The sequence below is a fragment of the Ammospiza nelsoni genome, chromosome Z (assembly GCF_027579445.1).
Source record: "Ammospiza nelsoni isolate bAmmNel1 chromosome Z, bAmmNel1.pri, whole genome shotgun sequence".
Lineage (NCBI taxonomy): Eukaryota > Metazoa > Chordata > Aves > Passeriformes > Passerellidae > Ammospiza > Ammospiza nelsoni.
In genome coordinates, this window is record NC_080669.1 from 61,854,469 (window position 1) to 61,878,446 (window position 23,978).

At 38.2% G+C, this 23,978-nt stretch overlaps 1 protein-coding gene across 1 annotated transcript in view; it reads left to right on the plus strand.

Annotated features, from left to right (window-relative positions):
- The window catches only part of FBXL17 (F-box and leucine rich repeat protein 17), a 279,309-nt gene that overhangs the window by 12,985 nt on the left and 242,346 nt on the right, over window positions 1–23,978 (plus strand). The window contains exons 2-4 of the mRNA XM_059492832.1: window positions 6,757–6,879; window positions 10,126–10,383; window positions 11,114–11,245. Of these exons, the coding sequence (XP_059348815.1) occupies window positions 6,757–6,879; window positions 10,126–10,383; window positions 11,114–11,245 (513 nt within the window). The remainder of the gene's footprint in view (window positions 1–6,756; window positions 6,880–10,125; window positions 10,384–11,113; window positions 11,246–23,978) is intronic.

Genomic DNA, 23,978 nt, shown 5'->3' on the forward strand with positions numbered 1-23,978 from the left:
TACATCTTGCCTTGCATTCTCTTATGTATGATTCTTGCATTTTCTGAAATAGAGTGAAACAGCCTTTAGTATACATAAATCCTAATCTGGTAGTTTAACTGCTCTATGCCTGCAATTAGCAAATACTGTGTTTTATATTGTTAATAGTAAATGCCATGTGCTAAGCCATGTGCTAAGCATGTTCTTTTTGTCCAATGGTACTTGACAAATATTTTTGTTAATGGAATTGTAGTTAGTTGCTGAAAAAATTGATGAAACAAGCAATTTTCCAAAAATTAATGTCTCAAGTTACTTAGGCACCATGTAATCTTTGAGTGTACGTTTTATTCTTCCTTTGTTGTTAATTCCTTAAGATTTTTGGTTTCAAACAAATCTGCCTGATGCAGTGTAATGAAAACAATTTTATAGATACTTGTTCATGAATGTGACAGTGTCTTATTGATAGAGGGGAGCTTCATTCACAGAAATGAAATTATTTCTTCCAAATGAAAAATGATGGCCAGAAATAGGGGATGTGTAGATTCACCTTTTAATATTTTCTGCTGTGGGGCCTAAATTTTTTGTTCATGTCCATAGAGGTATACCTGTTTTTTAAAGTTAGCACTATCTTTTTAAAGAATAGTATCAGCAATCAACAGAATTCTCTTGCATCGTTTCCTGAGGCAAAAGTTTCTTGGGTATATGCAATCAATAATTCTAACTCCTTGATTATGGTTTTACTCCTTGATTATGGTTTTATGTTTACTTTATATTTGATCTTGGTGATGTGAATTACTTCTTAGAAAACTTCATGATGAGGATATTGTGTTAGCAACCACATAGACAATTTTCTACCACCAAACTTCCTTTCATACTAACTTTAATGGATATGATTGACTTTATGATATCCTTTGATTAAAAGCGCAGTTTTTTTCTTTGCTTGATTATCTTTGAGGAACTTAATTTAAGGCCAAAATTACCAAATATTTAAAGACACACTAAAAAAATTTAGTATATGGATTTCTGATTTTTTAAAACTGTTCCTTATTATTTTTAAAAAACATATTTATTGGATGCTTTGTGGTGTTTTGTTTTTTTTTCTCCTCTGTTCCTGCTGAAATACTCTAGCATTTCACACAAGTGTTCAAAACAGTCTTTTTTAAATACATGGGTTGAAACTCTCTAGCATACATTTAATATAGAAACAGTGGGGAAGTGTTAAGGATATAAGGTCTGAGGCCCATTATGCAAGGACTTAGTAATAAAGGAGAAAATTACGCAAAATAACTTTATTTCTAGTTTTTCTGGTTGGACTCTGCGCTAGTATTTGCTTTCTCCCTGTCTTATCCATTGTCTTACAAAATATTCTAAAAAAGTTGAAGAAAACACCAAAACTTTGTTAGACACTTTTTTGGTGGTCTGAATTGTGCTGTGCAAGGACTTGGTTTAACTGGTTTAAAATCAATTGGACATCACCTGATTCAGAATGGTGGGTTGACTCGGGGGGTACTGTGGAATTAGCTGTGATTTGTTGTTTAAAGGTAAAACAGTATGGCTTTTCTCTTGTAAAGGATTTGTATGGGTCTATCTATCAACATAAAATTAGACTGTTTGAATTGAGTGAAGCAGACTGAATGTGATTTGACTGAAAACTTCCTGTATCTGTTAGATGACTTTTGCTGTCATGGGCATTGCATTTTTGTATTTTCTTTTGATGTGGGATCGCTTAGGTTGGAAAACATCTCTCAGATCATTAAATCCAACCATTAGCCAAGTCCACCAATAATCCATGCCCTTAAGTGCCACATCTCCATGTCTTTTAAATACCTTCAGGGATGATGTCTCCACCACTGCCTTGGGCAGCCTGTTCCAGTGCTGGATAACCCTTTCAGTGAAGAAATTTTTCCTAATGTCTAAACTAAACCAAACCTCCCCTACCTCAGCTTGTGTCCATTTCTTCTTGTCCTGTCAGTTTTTTGCCTGGGAGAAGACCCTGAATCCCCCTGGCTACACCCTCCATACAGGCAATTGTAGAGAGCAATAATGTTCCCCTTGAGCCTTCTTTTCTCAGGGTTGAAAACCCTCAGCTTCTTCCCATCTGACTTGTGCTCCAGACCCTTTACGAGCTCTAGTGCCCTCTGGGCACACACCAGCACCTCAGGGTTTTTCCTGTAGTGAGGGGCCCAAAACTGACCACAGGATTGAGGTGTGGCTTCACCAGTGCCCAGCACAGGGGAATGGTCACTGCCCTGGAGTGCTGCCATGCAAGCCATGAGCAGACAGTTTCTCCAGGAGAGTGCTGTGTCAAAGGAAACTGTGGCAGACAAGATTCTCAGCCTTTCCACCACACAGGTTGTCTGGTCATGGGAGGAGACCAGGTTGGTCAAGCAGGACAGGCCTTTCACAAACCTGTGTTGGCTGGGCCTTACTCCTGGTTGTCCTGTATGTAACAACACTTGAGATTATCTGCTCCATACCCTTATTCAGGACCAAGGTCTGATGACAGGCCTGTAGTTTCCTGGATCTTCCTTAAAGCCTTTTGTGTAGATGAACATCAAATGTATCATTCAGTCAACTGGAAATGCCCCTGTTAGCAAGTAGGACTGCTTGTAAATAAAGCAAAGTGGCTTGGTGAGCACTTCCATGAGCTCCTTCAGGGCCCATGGATCCCATTTTGCCCTGTGGACTTGTGGGTCTGAAGTGGTGCAGTGGGTTACTGACTGTTCCCCTTTAGATTATAAGGGACTTTATTCTTCTCCCTGTCCCTGTCTTCCAGTTCAGTGGGCTGGGTAGCTGGGGGGCAGCCAGTCTTGCTGCTGAAGACTGAGGCAAGGAAGGCATTTACTGGTCTTTAATGAGACTGTGTGAACAGTTTATTTCAAAGCAAGAGCTTGTGGTTAAAGAATTTACTATGTCTGGAAGGTATGATAAGGCTGTCAGTGAGGAAGATCAGGTATCCCTAAAATGGGATGTCGCCTGAAGGCCCAGAGTCTCTTGCAGCCATTGAAGGGAAAGATAAACCCACTAATTTTAACAATGACATGAAAAGGTGAACCAGGAGAAACTGACATCTGCATTAGGAATTTGAGCTGAAAGAGGGTGAGATGAGAGAGAGGGAGCTCCTTTTCCAGAACTCTGTGTCCTCTACCCCTGTCTTTTGCCAACAGGGAAAATAATGTAAAATGATTCTCTAAAAAGGTATTAATTTTTTTTTCCTTTACTCTGCTGAAGAATATTTGGGTGTTTGGAAGAGGGATTAGACAGTAGAGGGGGGAGCAAACCAAATGGATTCATGGATATGGAAGTGTAGATATTTGAGTACAATCCTCAGGCATTAAATGTGCTAACTAAGTAGTAGAACCATTGCTGTCCAAGTTATTTGTCATAAGCAGGAGTTAAATGAACAGGCCTGTGTGTAGGAATAGTTTTAGCTTTCAGCTGTATTTATACATCCGTTGGAATTAGAAAATTTAAGCCACAGTATCAGTGTGTGTCTAGAGAATAATACTGAATTAAAGGGTGGTGAAGTCATCAAAGTGAGTAGAAGTGTTTTATGCACTAGTGTAGTATTTTAATGAGTAGCTCAGCTAATCACTTAAAGTGAGGGTGATGTGCCACCACCTGGGATGTGTCCTTGCTTCTAAATTCCATTTAGTGTAATTCAGTGTGTCGTCATCTCGCAATTGCAAGCTCTGAAGATAAGCTGTGGTTTTACATGGCATTATTCAGCATCTTTTTATAGCTGGAACTTTTATAGCTACTACAGATAATAAAATTGGCAAGGCCTTGTTTTTGAACACATACCTCTTGTGTAACTTACATGGCTACTTCTGTGCATGCTGGGACTTCTGCAATGGTTTGGGTCTCCCTTCTCATCCTGGTGGCCTCACTGTTTTATGAGAAGTCAGTTTGCAGCACCTGTACTCCTTAATTATCTCTGCTTCTAGACTTAAGTACAGCATGGAGTAAAATATTACTACAAATGGTTTTGGATGTTTTAAAGAATATTTTTTATGGAGCAGTACTGTTTGTGTCAAGTGCTTAATCAAACTTGTTTCTTCTTTGTTTTGTTGTTGCTACAGCGGCTTCATGCAGGAGAAATAGGTTGGCAGTAGGTCTGTGATTTGTAAGGGCTTTCAGCTTTTAGTGGGATGGTAGTGTGATGGGTTGATCCTGGCTGACACCAGGTTCCCCTCCAAAGCCCTGGGACTACCCTTCTTGACTGGTGAGACAAAACATGAGGAAAGGGTCATGAATTAAGGACAGGGAGAGGTCACTCCGTGATTACTGTCATGGGCAAAAGAGACTGAACTTTGGGAAATAGGTTGAATTTATTACTAATCAAATCAGACTAGGAAAATGAGAAGTAAAACCTACATCTTTCCTAACTGTTTTATCCTTCCTTGGCCTAACTGCACTTACAATTTTCTCCCTCCTTCCCCCAGCCGTTCAAGAGGACCAGAGTAGGGGTTATAGTCAGTTCATCATGCCTTGTTTCTGCTGCTTCTTCATCACACATTTTCACTCTGTCTCTAGCCCTTACTTGTTTCTTCTCAGTGACATTTTTTTTCTCCTTCTTACGTTATTCCAGAGGTGCTACTGCTATCACCGACTGTCTTAGCCTTGGCCAGTGTGGGTCCATCTTGGGTGCTGGCTTACATTGGCTCCGTAAGATATGAGGGAAAGTTCTAGCAGCTTCTCAGAGAAGCTGCCTTTGTAGCTCCCCAGCTCTCAAAACCTAGCCTTGCCAACCCAGGATAAACAAAATAAAATACAGATATTATTTATGGGCTTTCATTTTAACAGTGGTAGCTGTGTTAGCAGCAGTCTTTACTGTACCAGGTTTACTTTGTTCTTCAGTACTGCAAGCTTTGGTTTCTCAAAGGTGGTATTTCTACAAATAAACATATTTATTTCCCACTGGAGTAAAGATTAGTTGAAGTGTTTTATAATGCCAGCCTTGATATCCTTTGTTAATATTAATTGTAGTCTAAATGTCTGTCAAATGTCTGTCTAAACATAATGTGGATCATGTTGCTTTTTTCTATTCTAAGGTTTTTATAACTGTTAAAAGATTCAGTCTTCTGTTTCATGTCAGTAGCAGGAATTCAATTTTCCTAGTGCTCTTACTAACTTAGAATTACTGAGCATCACCAATGAGCATCAGACTGTCACCTATTCTCATGTTTAGAATTACACTTTTGCAGGAAATGTCAGATGCCAAATTACCACTTACTATTCAGTGCTTTCTTTCTGCTTGACTGAGGGTGATGGTATTTTTTGAGCACTAATTGCAAGCACCTCCTGGTCCTGCACATGGTTTCACCAGTACGGACAAGAACTGCAGAGATAAAGCAGGCAGTGATTGTTTGCTCTTCTGTCTGCTGTGTTTAACTGGCTGCGTAATGAGAAGCAGACACTGACTTTGGTAATGGCCAAGCAAAGGCCTGCGGGAAAATGGGGTTCACGCACAGTCCTTCAATACCCAGGAGTCTTGCGTAAGAGATTGCAAGTTTCTCATAGCTAGAAAAAGAGTAGAATGATAAATCTTGCAAGCATGTACAGAGCATCATGAATTTGACCCCCTCTTACTCAAAATCTTCTTCATCAAGGGGTCTTGTTGGAATAAACATATTTAAAACTGCTGAGGTAAGCCATGCCCTGTAACAAGGAATACGGTTCATGGTTGTTATTCTTGACAGTTCGTTGTCTTGTCTGTTCCAAAGCCCACCTAATGAACAAAGTTCTTTTAGCTACCATTATAGTTCAATGCTTCATTATTCCTTTTTTTTTTTCCTCTTTGCCATCCCTTTTCCTTGGCTAAACAATACTAGTAGTTTCCTTGAATGTTTTCATGTTTGCTAGACTTCTGAGCTTTCCTATGGACACTCTCCAGTATTTTCATATTTTCTTGAGAAAATTACCTGAGATGGGCAGTAGTACTTCTATTTACTACTTGATGTCCTCAGATCAGTGGGAGGACTTTTTCACGATTTGCAGTCTGTACTCCTTTGTAGGTATAATGCCACTACTACCGTTTCTCAATATTGGATCACATGTAGATTTAAGTTCATTTGTGCTGTCAGGGTATCTTCATGTGAACTCTTGAGAGACCCTCTTTTTATATTTATTAATAAACAACAGTGTTTTTATGAAAGGGATGAATGTAATACATGCTGTGGCAATTTATGGTCTTGCTATAAAGTTACAGTTTATTCTTTTTTTGCCAGCTGCTATAGTGGTCAAAACCTTGGGGTATAAAAGGCTAATTTTGTGCTTCAGTTCTCTTCTATGACAATGATTTACTCTGCTAATTTACTGTACCATCCCATGCCCCCTTACGGCAAGACTTGTTTTTTTAATACCTTTATGACTTTTCTTACCAGTTCAGTTAAAAAATTGAAAATAAAAAGAATGGTTTCCCATCCATTTCATGATGGGAATGAAAGCACTTATAAAATGACTTGCAAATAACACTGAGCTAATTTGTAATTCTTTAGGTGTGCCATCTCAGAAACACTTCTGAAATTCAGTCTATGAGATGAGTACTTAGCATATATTCTATTGTTGGTTATGCTAATATGACTTACTAATATTGTCAGTTCTTGTGGGATGTAGGCTTTTTTTGTTATTGTCTCTGACTAATCAAGCAGGGGGCAAATGTGTTATAATACATGCTAATACTTTTCTGTCTTTTACAAGATGTTTTGATAATAAAATATTTCTGTCTCTAAAATAAGATTACATGTGACAAATTTATTTTTTCTTTCTTTACAGATATTTTCCAACTTATCTCTGAATGAGCGTTGCCTTTCAGTGTCATTAGTCTGTAAATATTGGCGTGACCTCTGTTTAGATTTTCAGTTTTGGAAGCAGCTGGATCTCAGTAGTCGTCAGCAGGTATGAAGATATCATTGTGGAATAATTGTTTTCATGACTCTGAATTTGTTCTTAGAACTTGTACTTTTGACCAGGGGTAAACAAAAGAAACACATAAAATGGTAGTTGCATGTATTTTTCTGCTATTCGCTGAAAATATCTGGACCCTTAGATTGGTTCCTTTAAATATAGTATATTTTGTCTGAGATCAGTTACTATATAGTGTGGGCATGAGTTCTGTTTGAAATGGGTTGCCTGTCTCAACTCTGCATCAGGCAGTCTGGAGATGTGAGATATCTTATTAATTCAAAGACAAACATGAGCATTTCTGAGGTTGCTGTAGTTGGAAGAATGGTCACATATGTGGTGCTTGCTCTGTTTGTTTTAACAAATTTTCTTTATTTTATTCTTCAGCTGGTATGGCTCCTACTCATAAGAAAAGGGACTGTGTTTGTTTTTTTGTTTTCAATGTTTTGGTTATTTTTGACTTTTAGCCAATCCTAGAATTAAATATTTGTGGGTTTAATTTAGTGAGATCTCTAGGAGCCTAGCCTGAAATTGTACAGGGTAACTTCTCTCCTTGGAAAGCTTTAGGGATGCCAGTATTGTTTCGCTACTGCCCTTGGGTTTCTTGTTGAGTAGTGACTTGCGGGGTTTATAAACTGCATCTTGACCATTTAATGAAAATACAGAGTGCAGAGAAATAACAACTGGACAGTTGCATTCGAAGAAGGATTTTTTTTTTCTTTGCAATTCGTCTTTCTTGTGGTTTAATCCCAGATAGCAGTCAAGGTCCAGGCAACTCTTCCTCACTCCCCCACCAGTAGGGTTGAGGAGAGAACTGGAAGAATAAAAGCTACATAATGAATGAATTTAAAGAGTTTAATAGTGAAAGCAAAATCACACACACATATACAAAATAAAAATTAACAACAAGACAAAGAATTAATTCACTGCTTCCTATCAGCTGGCAGGAGCTCAGGCATCCCCAGCAGAGCAGGACCCCATCACATTTGAGAAGACACTTCTCAATGACTTCAGAAAACAAACCCCATCACTGGAAATGTCCCTTCCTCTTTCTTCCCCTCACTGACTGACTGATTGACTGACTTACTTATACACTGACTGTGATGCCACATGATCTGGAATATCCCTTTGGTCACGTGGGGGTCGCCTGTCCTGGCTGTGTTCCCTCTCAGCCTCTTTGCTAGTGTGGCAAAGTGAAAAGGAGAAAAAGCCTTGGCTCTGCGCAATCCCTGTTTAGCTGTAGGAAAGCCAACATGAATCCAAAACGTAGTTGCATACTAGTCACTGTGAAGAAAATTCTACCCCAGGCAAAACCAGCACAGTTCTTTTCCATTTTAACACCTGCCTGATGAAAGAGCAAGAAAAAAGATCTGACTTGCTACAAATGAAAACCTTATTGAATGCAGCAAAGACTGCTCCTCAGCTATATAAGACAAAAATCAAAAGGAATTCGTGTTGCTTTCTGGCCCTCTTTGGTTAAAGCCAAATCTTGTCTGTGCCAAGTAAATTTTTCTGAATGGTCCTTTGTAGGATTATCTTCTTTTAAGATTATTGCCATTTTGACTGACTGCAATGTGTATAGATACAAAATGGATGGAATGTTTTTTTTTACAAAAGTGATAAGAGAACTTTGCTGTCTGAGCACCCAGGGGCTGCTCTGTCAGCCACACTGGCACCACCTGCTTGGGACTGAAGCCGCTCTGTGGCAGCGACCAGGGAGGTGATGGATGCCCTGCTCGGCTCCCTGCACACCCCACACAGTCAGACCACTTTCCTTACTGCCTCGACTTCACGTTTGCCACAGCAGAGTCTCAGACCTCTGGGTCCTTAAAATAATGTAATCATTGTGCAACAACAGAGTAACACCTCAGGCTGGAGGAGGAGGGACCCCAGAGTAGGGACCCTTGTGGTTTTATGCCCTCTCAGTTTGTGCATGGATACATCTGGGGGCTCTTGGCTGCTGCTGTATTTCCAAGTGTTCCTCACCTGGCTGCACCACAGGTGTCTGTGTCCTTTGTTTTGCAAAGGGCTGGCACTAGTTCATGGCCTTTTGCCTCTGGCTGTGCCACCTGGAGCTCAGCTGTACCCTGAGCTATTTCCGCTAAGTGTATTCCTCAGTAGTTCTCCCTTTGATTAAATGGAGCATACTTGCTAACATATTAAAACAAAAAAAGAAAAGTTTCAAGACATTGAAACACTGCCCTTCCATACAGCATTACTACAAATAAGAAATATAATAGAATGAAGGCTAACACAATTTCTATAGGGCACAAATCAGTATGAAATCACATATATTTCAGTAAACAAAGGCAGTAATGTCTGGTGGCTCCAAGTTACATAGTTATGTTATTCTACCTCCCATATTCTCTTGCTCTACCTTCTGTTGGTTAAATGATTCCTACCCTTCTTATGTTAATTAGTCCACATACTCAGTCTTTCTGGTCTTTTGGTTTGGTGGGGTTTTTGGGTTGGTGGTCTGTGATGTTTGTCATATCCCCTTGCCAGAATTGCCTTTTACTCAGTTGGAGTTGATTCAACACAGTTGCTAAGTTTGCTTTGTTAGTTTCTTCCTTATCTAAGAAGTTCTGCCAAATGTCATTGTGGCCTATGAATTCTGCATTCTTTGTGTCCACTGCCAGTAGTACATTACTCTCCCCAAGCTCTGTTAACCTTTCTTAGGAGCTGAGGTCATTGAGGCACATCAAGTCTGAAACCTTAATAAGGCAGTTCTACCAGCGAGTAATTTATGTTTCTAGTACCTGGACATCACAGATAGTCTGTTCATGGCTAAAAAGAGAAGTAGTTCTGTGGCTACCCTCCTAACTCTGGAGCTCAGTCTGGTACTTGAGAACTTCTGTCAAGATGAGCAGCCGTTTGGGATTCTTCTTGTGGTGACATAAATTCCTGCAGCTGCCCGTATTTTCTGTACTTGTCTAGCTGTTGCCTCTCCCTCTGTGAACTTTATTGTAAAGCCATCTAGCTACAGTCTACATAGTATGTCATGTCAGAACTGGCTTTCCCCTAACTGATCATATTCAATCAAAACCATCAGCCCCCTCCACCCCTCTGAAACAAACCAATTGCAGTAAAATATTCAGCCATAGGTAGTTTTTGTAAAGGAGGTATAGTTTCATTTTTCTTATAGCTCATGGAAATTCATCTTACCAAGAGCCATTTTTGTTCTAGTGGCATTAAAGATTTTTATGGAAAAAGTTACATGTGAGTGTTTTTTCTTTGCAGGTCACTGATGAGCTGTTGGAAAAAATAGCATCAAGAAGCCAGAATATTACTGAAATCAATATTTCTGATTGCCGCAATGTATCTGATACAGGAGTATGCATATTAGCAATTAAATGTCCTGGGCTCTTAAGATATACTGCCTACAGGTGTAAACAGCTTTCTGACACCTCTATTATTGCAGTTGCCTCTCAGTGTCCTCTTCTTCAGAAACTGCATGTGGGCAATCAAGACAGACTCACTGATGAAGGCCTGAAGCAGGTAAACATCCATTCCATGGATTCCTTCTGAAAACATAGTATATTTCAGCTTAGCAAGAAGAACATACCTTTTAATTGGATTTAATTAAAATTATGAAAAATCTTTTTTTTTTTAAAGTTGGTGTATGGAGACTTTTTTTTTGGTGCAGTAAATGCTGTTCTGTAGAGACTGCACATACTTTTTAATACCCAGGGATTGAATGATCGCTTTTGTAGTTAAATGTGCAGTTTGCCATCCTATACTTCACTTCTGTTGGATTCAGTTTTCCTGAGTTTTGTTGCTATTCAAAACCTGTGTTTAAGTAACTCAGTTTTGCTTCATGAATGTTGAAGGTGACTAAGATCTTCATTTGCTGGATGTGCAGGAAGGTTTCATCAACTCTCAGAGAGTGTTAAAGGAGCATTTAGGAGTTAGGATAAATTAAATAAGCTGTTCAGCATAAAAGCATTGTTATCTACCTGTGCACATAGTAAATAACTTAGTTTTTATGTGGTGCCGTTAACTTAGTTTTTATGTGGTGCCGTTACCTCCATTTTGTTGACTGTAGTTAGCAACTTCATTTTGTCACATATGTAATTAGAATCTTTCTTGTTTGCATACAGTGTTTCAAAGCCTGAAAAGAAAGATAATTTTTAATGGGGGGTGGAGAAGCAGAAAAAATATTTTCTCTCATCTCTTCTATTCAGTCAAATTCTGTTGGTTTTTTTCACTTTGATTTCATTAATTGCAGCTCGGCTCAAAATGCAGGGAATTGAAAGACATACATTTTGGGCAGTGTTACAAGATCTCAGATGAAGGAATGATTATTATAGCTAAAGGATGTTTGAAGCTGCAAAGAATATATATGCAAGAAAACAAATTAGTAAGTACATATCATGATTTTGTTCTTCCCAAGGCATTGTTTGATTGTCAAAGCTTTCTCTTGCTCTTTATATTTTAAAAATTTTCTTTAGAATGGCTGCTTTTTGCAAGTGAATTGCTTAAAAGTGTTTCTGCCTGGGAAAATTGCAGTTCTGGAGAGGTGGCACAGAAGGGGATGCAAAGTACAAGTTAAGCTAAATGCTTGTTTCTAATGTGGTATTTCATGAGTAATTGCTTGGGAGGTGGTTTGTATAGGAAACCACAGTTCATATGGATTGTTTCTTTTGTTTCTAAAAGTACAGTAAAGAGTGCAAGCATCTAAAAGATTTTTTGGAGCTCGGGTTCTTGATTACAAGTGGTACACTTATATTTTCTTGAAATATGTCACTTTCTCATCAAGATGGAGTAGTGTGCCTATGCTAGTAGAAGGAAGTTGTTGAGGAGTAACAAAAGATTCTTGAGTCCTAATTCTAAGCAGTCTCTGAAAGGATGGTTTCTAATGCAGTGAGAGAGTGGCTTGCAAATGACTTAAGTTTTTTTCTAAATTTCATTCTATTTTTTAAAATTTATTTTTTGTAAAAAAGTAAAATTGCTTGCAGTTGAATTTTAACTGTCAGCTAACATCGTGGTTGTAACCTTTGTTTCAAAAGTGCTGAATTGGAACAAATAAATTGTGTTTGTAAGAAAGCAGCATACCTTGTATTCAAGAATTAGTCGATACTTAGCTTCAAAAAGATAAAGAAATGGTAATGCTTGAGATCGTTTTGCTTTTTTTTTTAATAGAAACCATTCTCAAATCAACAAAGAAAGAAAAGGGCAGCCTGTTACTGGTTTTGATTAGAACTGTAGAAAGTTGAAAAATAGGCGACAGAGACCTAAACTGAGATTTCTGTGTAGTTTAAATGCAGAAGAAGGGCACAGCTCTCCTCTTGTGTTGAAACACAACCTTGAATCCTGTCAAAGCTAGTCTTTCTTACCTTAATACATAAAAAACTTCAAATATGAAAAAGAAAAATGAATTATCTGAGAAGTCTGGAAGGAAAAACATCTTCCTTCCTTCTCTGGAAAGAGAATGGTGGGTTAATTATATTTATTTAAGCCACCTTGTTAAATTAATTGTGTCTTTGAAAGGGAGAGGAAAACCTTCAAGATTTGCATAGTTGCATGTGAAAAATGACTTAATTGTAATAAGGAAACTAGTCTGTGTAAATATCTGCATAAGTACTTGATCACTGGAAAATTTGGAGGCAATGAATTAAGTTAGCTTTCCTTGTAGATGCATCTTAGAGTTCTCATCATTGAAGTTTTTATTCTCTTTATAGTATGAAATATAACCTAAGAAGTTGTTATTGCAGTTATTAGCACTTAACGACTTTGTGGTTTTAGTATCTGAAATGCCATTGAAGTTCCTGGTTGAAATGGAACATAGGAAGTACTTTAATCCTTTTTAAGGCAATTGTGAATTGTGCTCTTAACTTGCACTCTACTTGGTTACTTCAATGTTGAAAACATAACACTAATTTTTATTTGCAAATAAGGCAAAAATATTTGCTATCAAATAAATAAGAAATTTCTCTTAATTGTACCCCTTCTGATAATTTGTCTAGTGACTTACCAAAACTGAATTTTTGCCTAGTTTTTAATGAATTTGGTTTTTTTTTTAAAGTATCTAATTGTACTTAAATTCCTGTCTATCCTTAATTTTTCAGAGGGAAGAAAAAGTCATGGGGCAAGCTTGCTATAGCTCTGTAAAATTAAAATTCAGATTCATAGATCTTCATATGTACAAATGAAATAAGTTTTGAAGCTGTTATGAACTCCAGGGTGTTGAATCCTTAGAATAAAATAACTTCTGAACAATGCCATTAGATGAAAAAGCTGAAGGAGTGTCAGGGTCCATCCTAGTGGACAGATGACCTGATGTTTCGTAGGAATGATCTCAGAGTTGGTCAGGGGTACCAACCAAAGGGTCTCTCCCTTCCAAGGGGTTAAGCCCCCCTGCCCAATAAGCTGTGTGCTGAGTTAGGGACCATGGGATGCGTCTGTCTGCTGTTGTTAGGATCACCCCATGTCCCCAGCACCCACTGTCTCCTTGTTCTGACAAAAGCATCTGATCTCCCCCAGTGAGAGACACTTGTCAAATGTGTTCTGTTTCAGATTTTTGGGGGAGAAGCCCGTGCTGCTTTGCCAGTTTTGTTAATTCAGTAGCAGTGTACGGGATTTCTTTAGTGGTTTTGTGTGGGTCAGGATCTTCATTATTGATATAGTTACATTCTGTTTTACTAAGAGGTTTTATGTTATTACAGCAGTGCTTCCCGCAATTTTTCATCAGGGCTAATTCTGTTTGAGAATAATATTGATTAATGTGAGGAGTTTCTTTCTCCTCTGTTTTGAGGAATCAGTGTTCTGTGAATTTTTAACATGTTCCTCTCTCAAGGTAGCCCGTAACAAATTATTTACATTTCTTTCTTCATCCAATTGTTTTTGCAAAACTTCAACTAGGTTTTGAAGGGAGCCAATGATACCATTTTCCTCACTTTTTTGCTTAAAGCGAGTTTCTATGGCTGCTGTTAGGCAGGCGCCCAAGACTGAGCAGAGGATGGTTTTATTTGTGCCCAGTTTGAATTTTGTTTCATGTTGCAAAGAAAATATTCTATCAATAAAATTTTCTAAGTGAAACCAATTGCAGCTTGCCCCCCCGGAGAAGGTGTGGCATTGTATTTAGCGAGCAGAGCATAAAATTCAGCTTTACCTTTTGCACTGAAGTTTTTTGTCATTTTGTGAGGGGACCAAAGCTACACCAGGGCGTTAACTTAAGTTACACAAATCACACAGCCTTTCCACTGTCCCCTTGCTTCCCTGGGTAGTTGAAGAGACAGAATCAGTCTGGGAGGCTCTGTGAGGTTGCTTCAAATTTGTCTCTTCCTTCCCAGACAGTACAGATATACACTCACATTAACACACGCATACAAATGTTTTCTTTGTGAGGGGACCAGAAACCTAGAACAGGGAAAAAGCCACTCAGCCTTCGCTGGGCCGCCCCTCGCTCCCTGTGTAGGTGAAGGGACAATATCTGTCTAAAAGGCACTGCTTAATTTCTTCAGGTCTGTCCCTCCCCTTTTAGACAGTCCAGGTACACAAATACAGCAATAAGAGGTTCAAATTCAACTCAAATACAGCAGTAACAGGTTCAGGTTCATTCAAATACAACAGTAACAGGTTCAGATTCAACTCAAATACAACAGTAACAGCATCAATATCAATATCAGTATCAGCATCAATATTAGCATCAGGAGCAGTATCAGTGTTGGTGTCAGTGCTGGTATCAGATCAGCAACAGGAATGACAGTAACAGTTTCCCCTGTTTTTGCACTGAGAGATCTTTTGTGCCAATTCCAGAGACAGAGCACTCAATTTAGCATGAGATTTGCCTGCAAATCCCTCTGTCTACCAGGATCCTGTCTGTGACACCAATTTAATGTCAGGATCCGTCCTAGCAGACAGATGACCTGATGGTTCGTAGGAATGATCTCAGAGTGCAAAAACCAACATGGTACCAAGGGGGTTTGCAGTGATAATCAAGTCAAATGCAGTTTTATTGAAATAACTACAGCAAAAATGTGATAGAGAGATTAAGGGAGAGAAAAGGATCGAGAAAGAGAGAGAGAGAGGGAGAGGGAATATAGCTACCAACGCAGAGATGAAGTCCTTTGGTCCAGTCCAGCCGAGGGTCTGCCTGCTACGCTGGGGACATCTCAAAGGCTCTAGCTAACTCAGGGGTTTTTATTACTGAAAATTGTGAGGAGGGGGAAACAGGTATAATAGGGAACAGATGTAACGGGTAGTCTATGTTCTCAGCAGTAAGTGAGAGCCATTGTTTTCTTGGTTCAGTGGTCACAATCTGCAGGCAAACATCTCGCTTTGGTCAGCTTGCCTCCCCCACACACCTCCCCCGGGCTGGGGGTTTCAGTCCCAGTCCTTGGAAGGAGCAGAGGGGCCTTTTAGGAGTTGCATGTCTCAGTCCTTGATGGAGAAGCTTCTTACATCTCAGTCTGTCTATCACGGTGGTTGTAAAACAGGTGAGGGTCTTCTGTGGGAGACCACCTGGAACTCAGGAGAAGTCCAGCCAGGCCGAGAGGTGGAACAGCTTCCAGAGCTGCTATTGTTGCAAACGGGGTGTGGTGCCGTCTTCTTAGCATACAGCAAACACTCCTGTGAAAACAATAGCTCAGCACTGAGCTTTCAGGTCTCGGGGCCTGTGGCGTGTGACTTTTCTCCTTCACAGCCAGATTCTAGACGGGTGGGTCTTCTCTTCAGTGGTCTCCCAAGGACGATCGTGAGGCAGATGAGGGAAAATTCTGACAGACTCTCACAAGGAGCTGCTGTGCTTTCCCTTTGCTAGGCACAAGAGACTTTCAGGTCTTGCTGGCAGTGTTGTTTTGTATGATGACCCAAGACAACTTTTAAGAGTTCTCATGCAATTGTAAAATAGAAACTTTTACATGCCAAAATAGATTAAAAATAAAGGGATTGTTTAGTTAGGGAATTGCCTTTAAAGGGAGTCATGGTTGGCAAATGGTTTGTTAAGTTCTTTGGGTTACTTTTCTCCCTTCTAAAAAAATCTCCTTAATATGTGGTGTGGCACATATTGCTTCCTGCTCCACTGATGAAGAAAGGGTTTGGGGAGATGTGTGTTGGTGTGTGTGTATTTTCAAAGGGAATAAGCATTCATTCTCTGAAATCAAAATATTCTGTAGCAAGAAAAGTGTACTTGGCGTACAAGGGCTTGGTCTGTGTATTTAAAGTTCATAAATTGTCAGTATGCTAGAAGGAGGATTCCTGTATTCCCCTTTTAAGCAACTGCTGTAGCATCCATGTAAATAATGTTAATAGTCTTATGTTTTGCATTTTCTTGTTTATTCCTTTCTCAGAGGTACTTTAAAATCATGTGTATGACTCTTACAGGCAATTTCTATTAATTTCAAAATGTGTAGTGCATTACAGAAAGTACATGATGGTTGAGTTTTCATATAGGCTTGTCTCACACTAATGGATTTTACACTTCAAAAATACATCTAGGCAGAGGCAACCATCAGCTAAATAATGCCTTTGTGAGTGCTACTTTGCAGTAAAATGTGTGTGGATCAGGCAACACAGTTCAGTTGCTTCATCTGTTGCTAAGTAACTCTGTTATCAGACTGCTGAGCAGAAGCAGAGAAAGGAGAATTTATGTTCTGATTTTTGAATATGCTAGACATTTCACAGAAAAATAGACCCTTTCCTGTCTTTGAAGTGCTGATTATTTCATGGCAATAAGCAAAAGCTGCAATTAATAAGTGGGACAAAGAATGTAGGAGGAAAAAATTAATGTTGCATGGCTAACTCAACAGCAGAAGGTTGTTGTTATTTGCATAACTGTTTAGGATTTGTATCTCTGCAAAACATGTTTATTTTTTGTCTGTCCTTTGAATGACAGAAAATTATATGCTGAGCCTCTTCTCTGAAACATACTGGCCAAATTGGGACCTAGTTAAAAAAAAAAAAATTATAACTTTGTAGGACTTAGGAAGTGTGCCACCATGTTGTCTCTCTTGATCTACCCCTAAGAAATCTGATGCAATTGAATAATCTCACAGAATTTTAGTATAAATGGAAGAACGGATTATAGCTCTGTCCAAACAAAACAGAAAATTTCTTAATTTCTTGGCTGAATTTAGGTGGACTTCTTATTTTATGGTTGTGACTGGTATGGTGTGGTATAACTTCTGTGTTTGCATCATGTGAATTTTCAATGTGAATGAAGCTGGTGTCAGATGGATAGGTTAATTTCATTGTTATCTTTGTACCAATTGCTGTTTTTAATCTTTCCACCTGACATAAAGACTACCTAGCTTAGGTGTAAGGCCAGAGAACTGTTCCACACTAATATGTAGTAATCTAGCTGAGACACAGAGTGGGGGGGGTACTTCACCTGGAAGGCTTTTATTGCAATAGAATGGTGGAGTCCTAAAATATGTTAAAGGATTTTTGAGATGCAGAACTCAGTGACTACAGTGCACCCAAATGAAAGGGTTATCTCCAGAAGCTTTTATGCAAGCTGTCTGTTTTCCTTATTTTGAATAAAGGAGACCTGGATTTAGGAGCTCAGTGTAGAGCCAGAGAAAACCTTTCTCCCCTTAACTGAATTGATTTTATACACTATTTACTTTTTAGTTACTTTTCCTTAACTGGGTAACTTAATGGCTAAAATTATGATTTGTTGCTGAAAATTGTTGCTGAATCTTAACCAGGTTATAGTTACAAGTTTGTTCTTTTCTATTCCAGATAGTGTCTGTGGATTTTTGTGGTGGATTAGATATGGGTAATGGGAGAGAGCTTTTAAAGATAAAGCGGGTTGGAGTTTTCAATATTGTAAGAGAATGTCAATATTCCCACTTCTATACTTTGTTCCCATGCTCTCTATTCTCTTTTACAAGCTCATTTTAGAGTGAATGAGCTAGTATAGTAGCTGCTGTGGCAGCACTTCTTCCTTTCCAATACAATGATGTTGTGAAGTGGATCCTTAAAGGCAAGTAATAGGTTTGATGGTTCCCAGATCTTCATTAAGACAGTTAGAATATAACTTGGCTGTGTTTCTATTTCTTTGTTAGACTCTTGAGTCTTCAAATTCAAGATAACCAAGTTTTGGCCCAGTTGGCAATATACTTGATACGTGATGACACTTTTAAAGTACATATTTTACAGGTGGCTATTGAGCAGTTTTTTAAGATGGTTATTCTGTAAGAGTACGGCTTACCTTTGCAGTTTGTAGCAGACAACAGTTTAAATTCAAGTTAACTGTGATGCTATGTTTGATAGAAACTACAGTGCTTAAGATATGTGAAAAATATGCTTTAATTTCAGTATATAAGAATTAAGGTAGACTACACAGAATATTACGGTTTTGTCACACAATTAAACAGTTAACATATGCTTTTACAGCATTGACTGGAATCAACTTAGTATAAAAGTGTATAGTAAAAAATAAACTTAGTTCTTATATTTTCTGAATAAAAAGTATTATGTAAGCTCATAAATTTATTTTTGTTTTTTAATGATATTCCCCTCCCCACTTCTGTTTTTACTTTGGGAACCATTTCCCTTCCTGCTTCATACTTCTCATCTACAAAACACTTATTCAGCATTGTACCTTGTGTCACAAACTTTGAGAGGAGAGAGTATTTTGCTTTGAGTTTAGCCTAGGCAAATTGTTTCAGGAAGAACGTGTTATAAGGCTTATAAACTACACAGTGTCAAATGTTTAGAATGTATGGAAATAATTTGCTTTGTTTGAATGCTTACAGGTAAATGAAAGAATTATTTTGGGAAAAATATTCCAAAAGAATGTAATTTGCCTGTCCTTTTTCCATCCCCCACACTATATTCCATATGCTGTTTCTCTTTTTACATGCAGTTGCTTAAAACTGTTGTTCTACTTGAAGAAATTTCAGGAAAAGAATTGATTTCCCATGTTTCTACAGGCATACTTTCCCAAAATACTTTTGAACCACTTTATATCATTATTTGAGGTTTTGAAAAATCTCAGATTTTCAGACTTTCCCCTTCAATTACTATTTTTACAATCAAACCTGCACGTTCAGAAGGATCCTCTTTCTGGTTTTCTTTGCAGACACAGGCACCTCCTTCTCCTTCAGATGTGACCTAGGTTTCCTGCAGAATCTCAGACATTGGATTTATAAAAATTAGAGGTTTAATAGAGATCTGGTATCAGGTCAGTGAGGGTTGGGTGCCTTCAAAGAGAGACCCAGAATAAAGAAAACCCCAGGCAATTATACCCTTATGACTTACGTGCCCACCTCTCACACACTCTTCTCATGCCTTGATCTAATGATAATTTTTGATTTGTGGTCTTCTAGCACCTTCCTGGTTTCTTTCTCCATGTCCACCACACAGGCAGGCCCTTGATTTGTTGTCTCATTGAGTTACAGCTTCCGCTGACAACTGTAGCCTCCTTATTCTCTGTTTTTTTTCAGGTGCAGCTGCACAGAGGATGGAAAGCTAAAAGCCACTAGTCTTAATATAAGAAACATTGCCTAGCAACAACCAAAACGTCACTATGTTATCAATATTCTTTTCATACTAAAGCTAAAACACAGTGCTGTACTAGTTCCTACGAAGATGACTAAGTAAATTAATTATTCTGGCTGAAAGTATATCTAGGTATAAGTTCACAGCTTCTGGCCTAAGGCAAGCAACACACTAAATCTCACAGCTTTGTAACTTCATGTACTACTTAGGACTTGTTTATCCTGAATAACTAGCATCTCTCAATAGCTAGTTGCTTGCTAAAAGTTTATAAACATATTCAGGAAGATCGTGGAGTCATGGAATGGTTTTGGCTGGAGGGGACCTTAACGAGGTCTGGTTCCAACCCCACTACTGCTGCACCAGTAGGCCAGGTGGCTCAAAGCACCACGCAGCCTGTCCCCTTCCAGGCATGGGGCAGTCCATAGCATCTCTGGATAAGCTGGTCCAAAGCCTCACCACCCCCACAGTAAAGGACTCCGTACATACTGAGATAAATTTCTCTCTTGTGCACGCTGTATATCATAGCTTTGGATCATGATATTTCATATACTGTCAAGTACTAAATTAGAGATTTCTGAAGCAAAAACCTTGTGCAGATGGCATGCTGGTAGTATGCACTAGTAATGATGAAGTCCCTCTTGTATTTTAGTTTCTCAAACACTTTACATACACTCCAGAACCACCTAATGTACTATAAAAGTAAGGTCCAGCATTTTAAAAATGCATTTAACAGCTGTACTGATACTAAGATGAGCTGTAGGGAGTCATGCTTTCATAATAACTACATGAGACATCTGTCTGGTAGTAAAAATGCTATGGAAAAGTTTGTCTTTTGACAAGCTCTTCTGAAACATTTACTTTATTAAATTTTTTAACCACATAAAATGATTCAGTCAATTTCTTAGAAATCTAACTTACAAAACCTTATTCCTTAGAGTTCAATTTTTTTTGTCTTGTCTTTTTTTGTTTAGATCCATTGCATTTTGACTTGGGCAGTTTCTGTAATCATGTTCCTGCAGTGAAACATTTATGCCAAGTTTAATGTTAATAGAAGGGAAAAGGCAAAACTTGTGTATATGTGCATAAATCAGCTACATGTATCTTCTGTGAAGGCATTAGAACCACAGTGCAGACTTCAATTTTCGATGTAACTTTAAGTGCAGTGTCAGTGAACACAGTGCGGTGTTGTCACCCTTAGGTGGCGGCATTGACTTTGTAGTGGTGACGAGCTCCCGGCCCGAGCTGTGGGGAATTGCCAATGCGTGGCAGAAAATTTCTGAGTGTTGTGCTGGTTCCACAGACCCCGTGTTCCCTTCAGCTGCCAGGATTGCTATCAAGAGTAATTCTTAAGTGTCTCAATAAGGTCAGCTATATGGTTTCACCACTCTCTGCTTATTTTCTATTGTTTCTTTTTAGACAGGTACTGCATTTTGATGTTGCGAGTTTACTTGACATGTACAGTGTGTGTGTACGCATTTAAAAGCCGCAAACAACTGGAGTTGTAGTCTGTATTTCTGAATTAATTATACTTTTTGACTCCTTTCAGGTTATGTGCAGTTGGTTAATGACTGTACCTACTCTACTGTTTAAAAAACTTCCAGTTTTGATATTGATATAAAATTAGGCACTATACCACTTGAAGCATATCTTTGGGCTGTAATTTGTTACCACTTTTAATAAACATTCTATGTATAAAAGTGTGTAGTACATATGCTGTAGATTATACAATGACAAAGAAGTGAGTGATGGAATGAAAGAGTGGAAAAGTGGCCGATACAGAACTTTTTTCTACTGGCTGGTCAGCATTATAAGGTGATTTTCCATTTGATACTTGCAGATGATGTATTTTGCATATAATTTTAATAAAGGATAAATGCATTTATTTATACATTCAAGTGACATCTTTTTATGTCTGTGCATTAATGGCTTGCATGTTGGTGTTGTACATCAAGCTTAGGAAGAACTGTAACAAATAATGTTCTCAGTGTTGAAGATTCTATTATTGAAAGTCCAAATGGATGGAGGTAATGCAAAAATCCTAAATGGAATATACAGGAAAATTTCAGGAAATTGTGAGTTTTAAATTTTGAGTTAGAATTTAGGCACTTCTGCTTTTTTGTTTCTTTAGTTTGTTTTTTTGCTGGTCTTGTTGAATAAGTTATTTGAGCTTTTAATTAAAAACTTGATGACAAAGAATTGGTAGCTGGATATGGAGCCTTTTCAGTTGTTTGAAATATCCATATTTAGTTGTCCTTTGAGATCACTGATATTACAGTACTTTAGTCACAAACCAAGGTCCATTATACTAGAGTAAAAAATCCTTCCACTGAAATATATGCTGCGAGATACTAAAGTTACCTAAATGGAGCTGAAACTTCTGTAGTTTGTTTGTTTTCTTGTTGGGTTTTTTGTTTGCTTGTTTTAATCTGGTGGTGTCTTGTGTCAAAGAGAGCACTGGCAAACTCCAGATGAATCACTTGTAGGTTCTTCATCTGTTAAGTTGGTATCTTGACTCATGTGGTACTTTGTAAGATCCTTCAGCCATTCACTAAGGATAGCAATAAATCAAAACTGGTAATATTTCTCCCAGTGAGCTGTGATGCTTACTGAAAGAGATCATAAGTATGATGTTGTGAAGCAAATCCCTTAAATCTGTCAGTATCATTATTTTAAAATAGTGGAAATTTGCATCAGTCAAAGATTATACAAATATGTTTTTTATTTGTATACGACAGAGACAAGATTATGTAAAAGTAATGAATGACAGGTAGGCATCTTTGTTTATATAATTTCTTTCCACAGAATTCCAGTTAAACTTTTTTATCTTTATGAAGCTAGAAGAATGAACTTGTCAAATTTCTGAAGCTGTGGGAAAACACTTTTGTTTCCCAAAGAACTTCACTGTAACTTATATAGGTTACACTTTCCAGTATATGAGGTCAGATCACAAGTTCTACAAATGTCTGCATTTCCTCTTCTCATAGTGACTGGTACCTGTGAGCACGCATATAAATAAATGTGTGTTCTCTGTGGGTATATGGAGGTGCTTTTCCAGGTAGTTGTATTGTCCAAAATGCTACATTATTGGTAAACAATGTTACAGGGCAAATTCAATATGCATGGAGACTGAATTGCTGAAACCGTCCTAAATACTGTCTTTTTTGAGTAAAGGTTAAATTCTTACGAGTTTTAAACTGCAACATCAGTCCCCCTTGTGAGTAAATTTTTACGTTTATACTTGGATTTACACTTAAATTGCAAATTTATCATTCATGCTCACTCTGTGCACTTTCATCCTAGGGCTTATAGCATTATTTATTTTAGAATTTGCTCTGGCCTTTCAACTGTCATTGTTTTTTTAATCCAGAATGATAATGTTTAAAAAACTGTGTTTGTCTGAACTTTAGACATAGGTGCTCTTGTAGTTATTGTAGCAAATTTTGAGCATCCTATTCTGCTTTTCAGAACTATGAGTAGCTTTGCCCCAGTTTTTTTAAGAGTCCTTAGCTTAGTATTCCTCCTTTTCCTTGTAATGACTATTAAAAGTTATCTGTTGTATCTGAGGCTTTCCTTAAAAATTGTCTTACTGGGGTGATCCTCAGACACCAACTTGTGGTTGTCTCTGTTTGGTCTTGTTCTGTTGCATCCAAATGTAATTTCTTCAGGATTTTTTTTTTTTGTTGTATATGTCTCTGTGGGAATTGTATATTATTGTATTTTATTATGTTGTCATTATGCAGTTAAATTACAGTTTTCTGAAACAGCAAAATTATTTTAAATACTTTCAAGTTTTTTTGAGATTTATATATATATATGAGTGTGTGTGTGTATCTCTGTATTTTCACTGTTACCCTACTGATTCTCCTCCCCATCCCACTGTGGGTAGTGAGCTGCTGCCTGGGGTTAAACCACAGCGATGGAGATTTTGCTGGTCTTCCCTCTCCTACAACCTTGGCAAATTACAAGTATGCTTTAAGAATATTTTCTATCTGAAACATTGAAATGTAAATTAGGAAAAAAAATCTAGGCTACAAAATCATGAAAAAGATCAAATATGATTGGGAAGTACTTATTTTTAAATATTTGTCTTCTTGTAAAGAAAAACAAACAAAATACCTCCAAGGGTAAGGTTTTCATAATGTATTTTTATTTTCCTCACTCCCAAAAGAAAAAACTGCTAGATTTGGTAAATGCTCAATGGGCCAACTTTGTTGTGATTGAGTGTGCATTGCCAGCAGAAGTTTTCCAGAAGGCTTTCTGGGACTGCTTCCAGGGGCTGCATTTTTGCAGTAGCGATCGCACGTGGTGCTGCTGTTGGAGGCGTAGCCGCGCCTCTGCCACAGTCTCCCTCCTTAACGCATTAAATCGTGCCCAGAGGATTTGTTGGTACGCCTTGAGTGTCTGGTGATGCCACCCTGCTGATGCTTTCTGTGGTGTTGTGCCAGAGGTACATCTGTGCAGTTCACCACTGTCAGAGTTTCCAGCAAGCTGTAGGTGTGACAAAAGAGGTGTTTGCTTTGCATAAAATGTCAGCTTTGCAAGTCTCTTCATCTGCACAGTTCTCTTTTATTGTATTTCCCAGTCTGTTCATGTTTGGAGACTTTAGAGTTTTTAAATATGCTTTTATAAAAGCAATTTTATAGTTT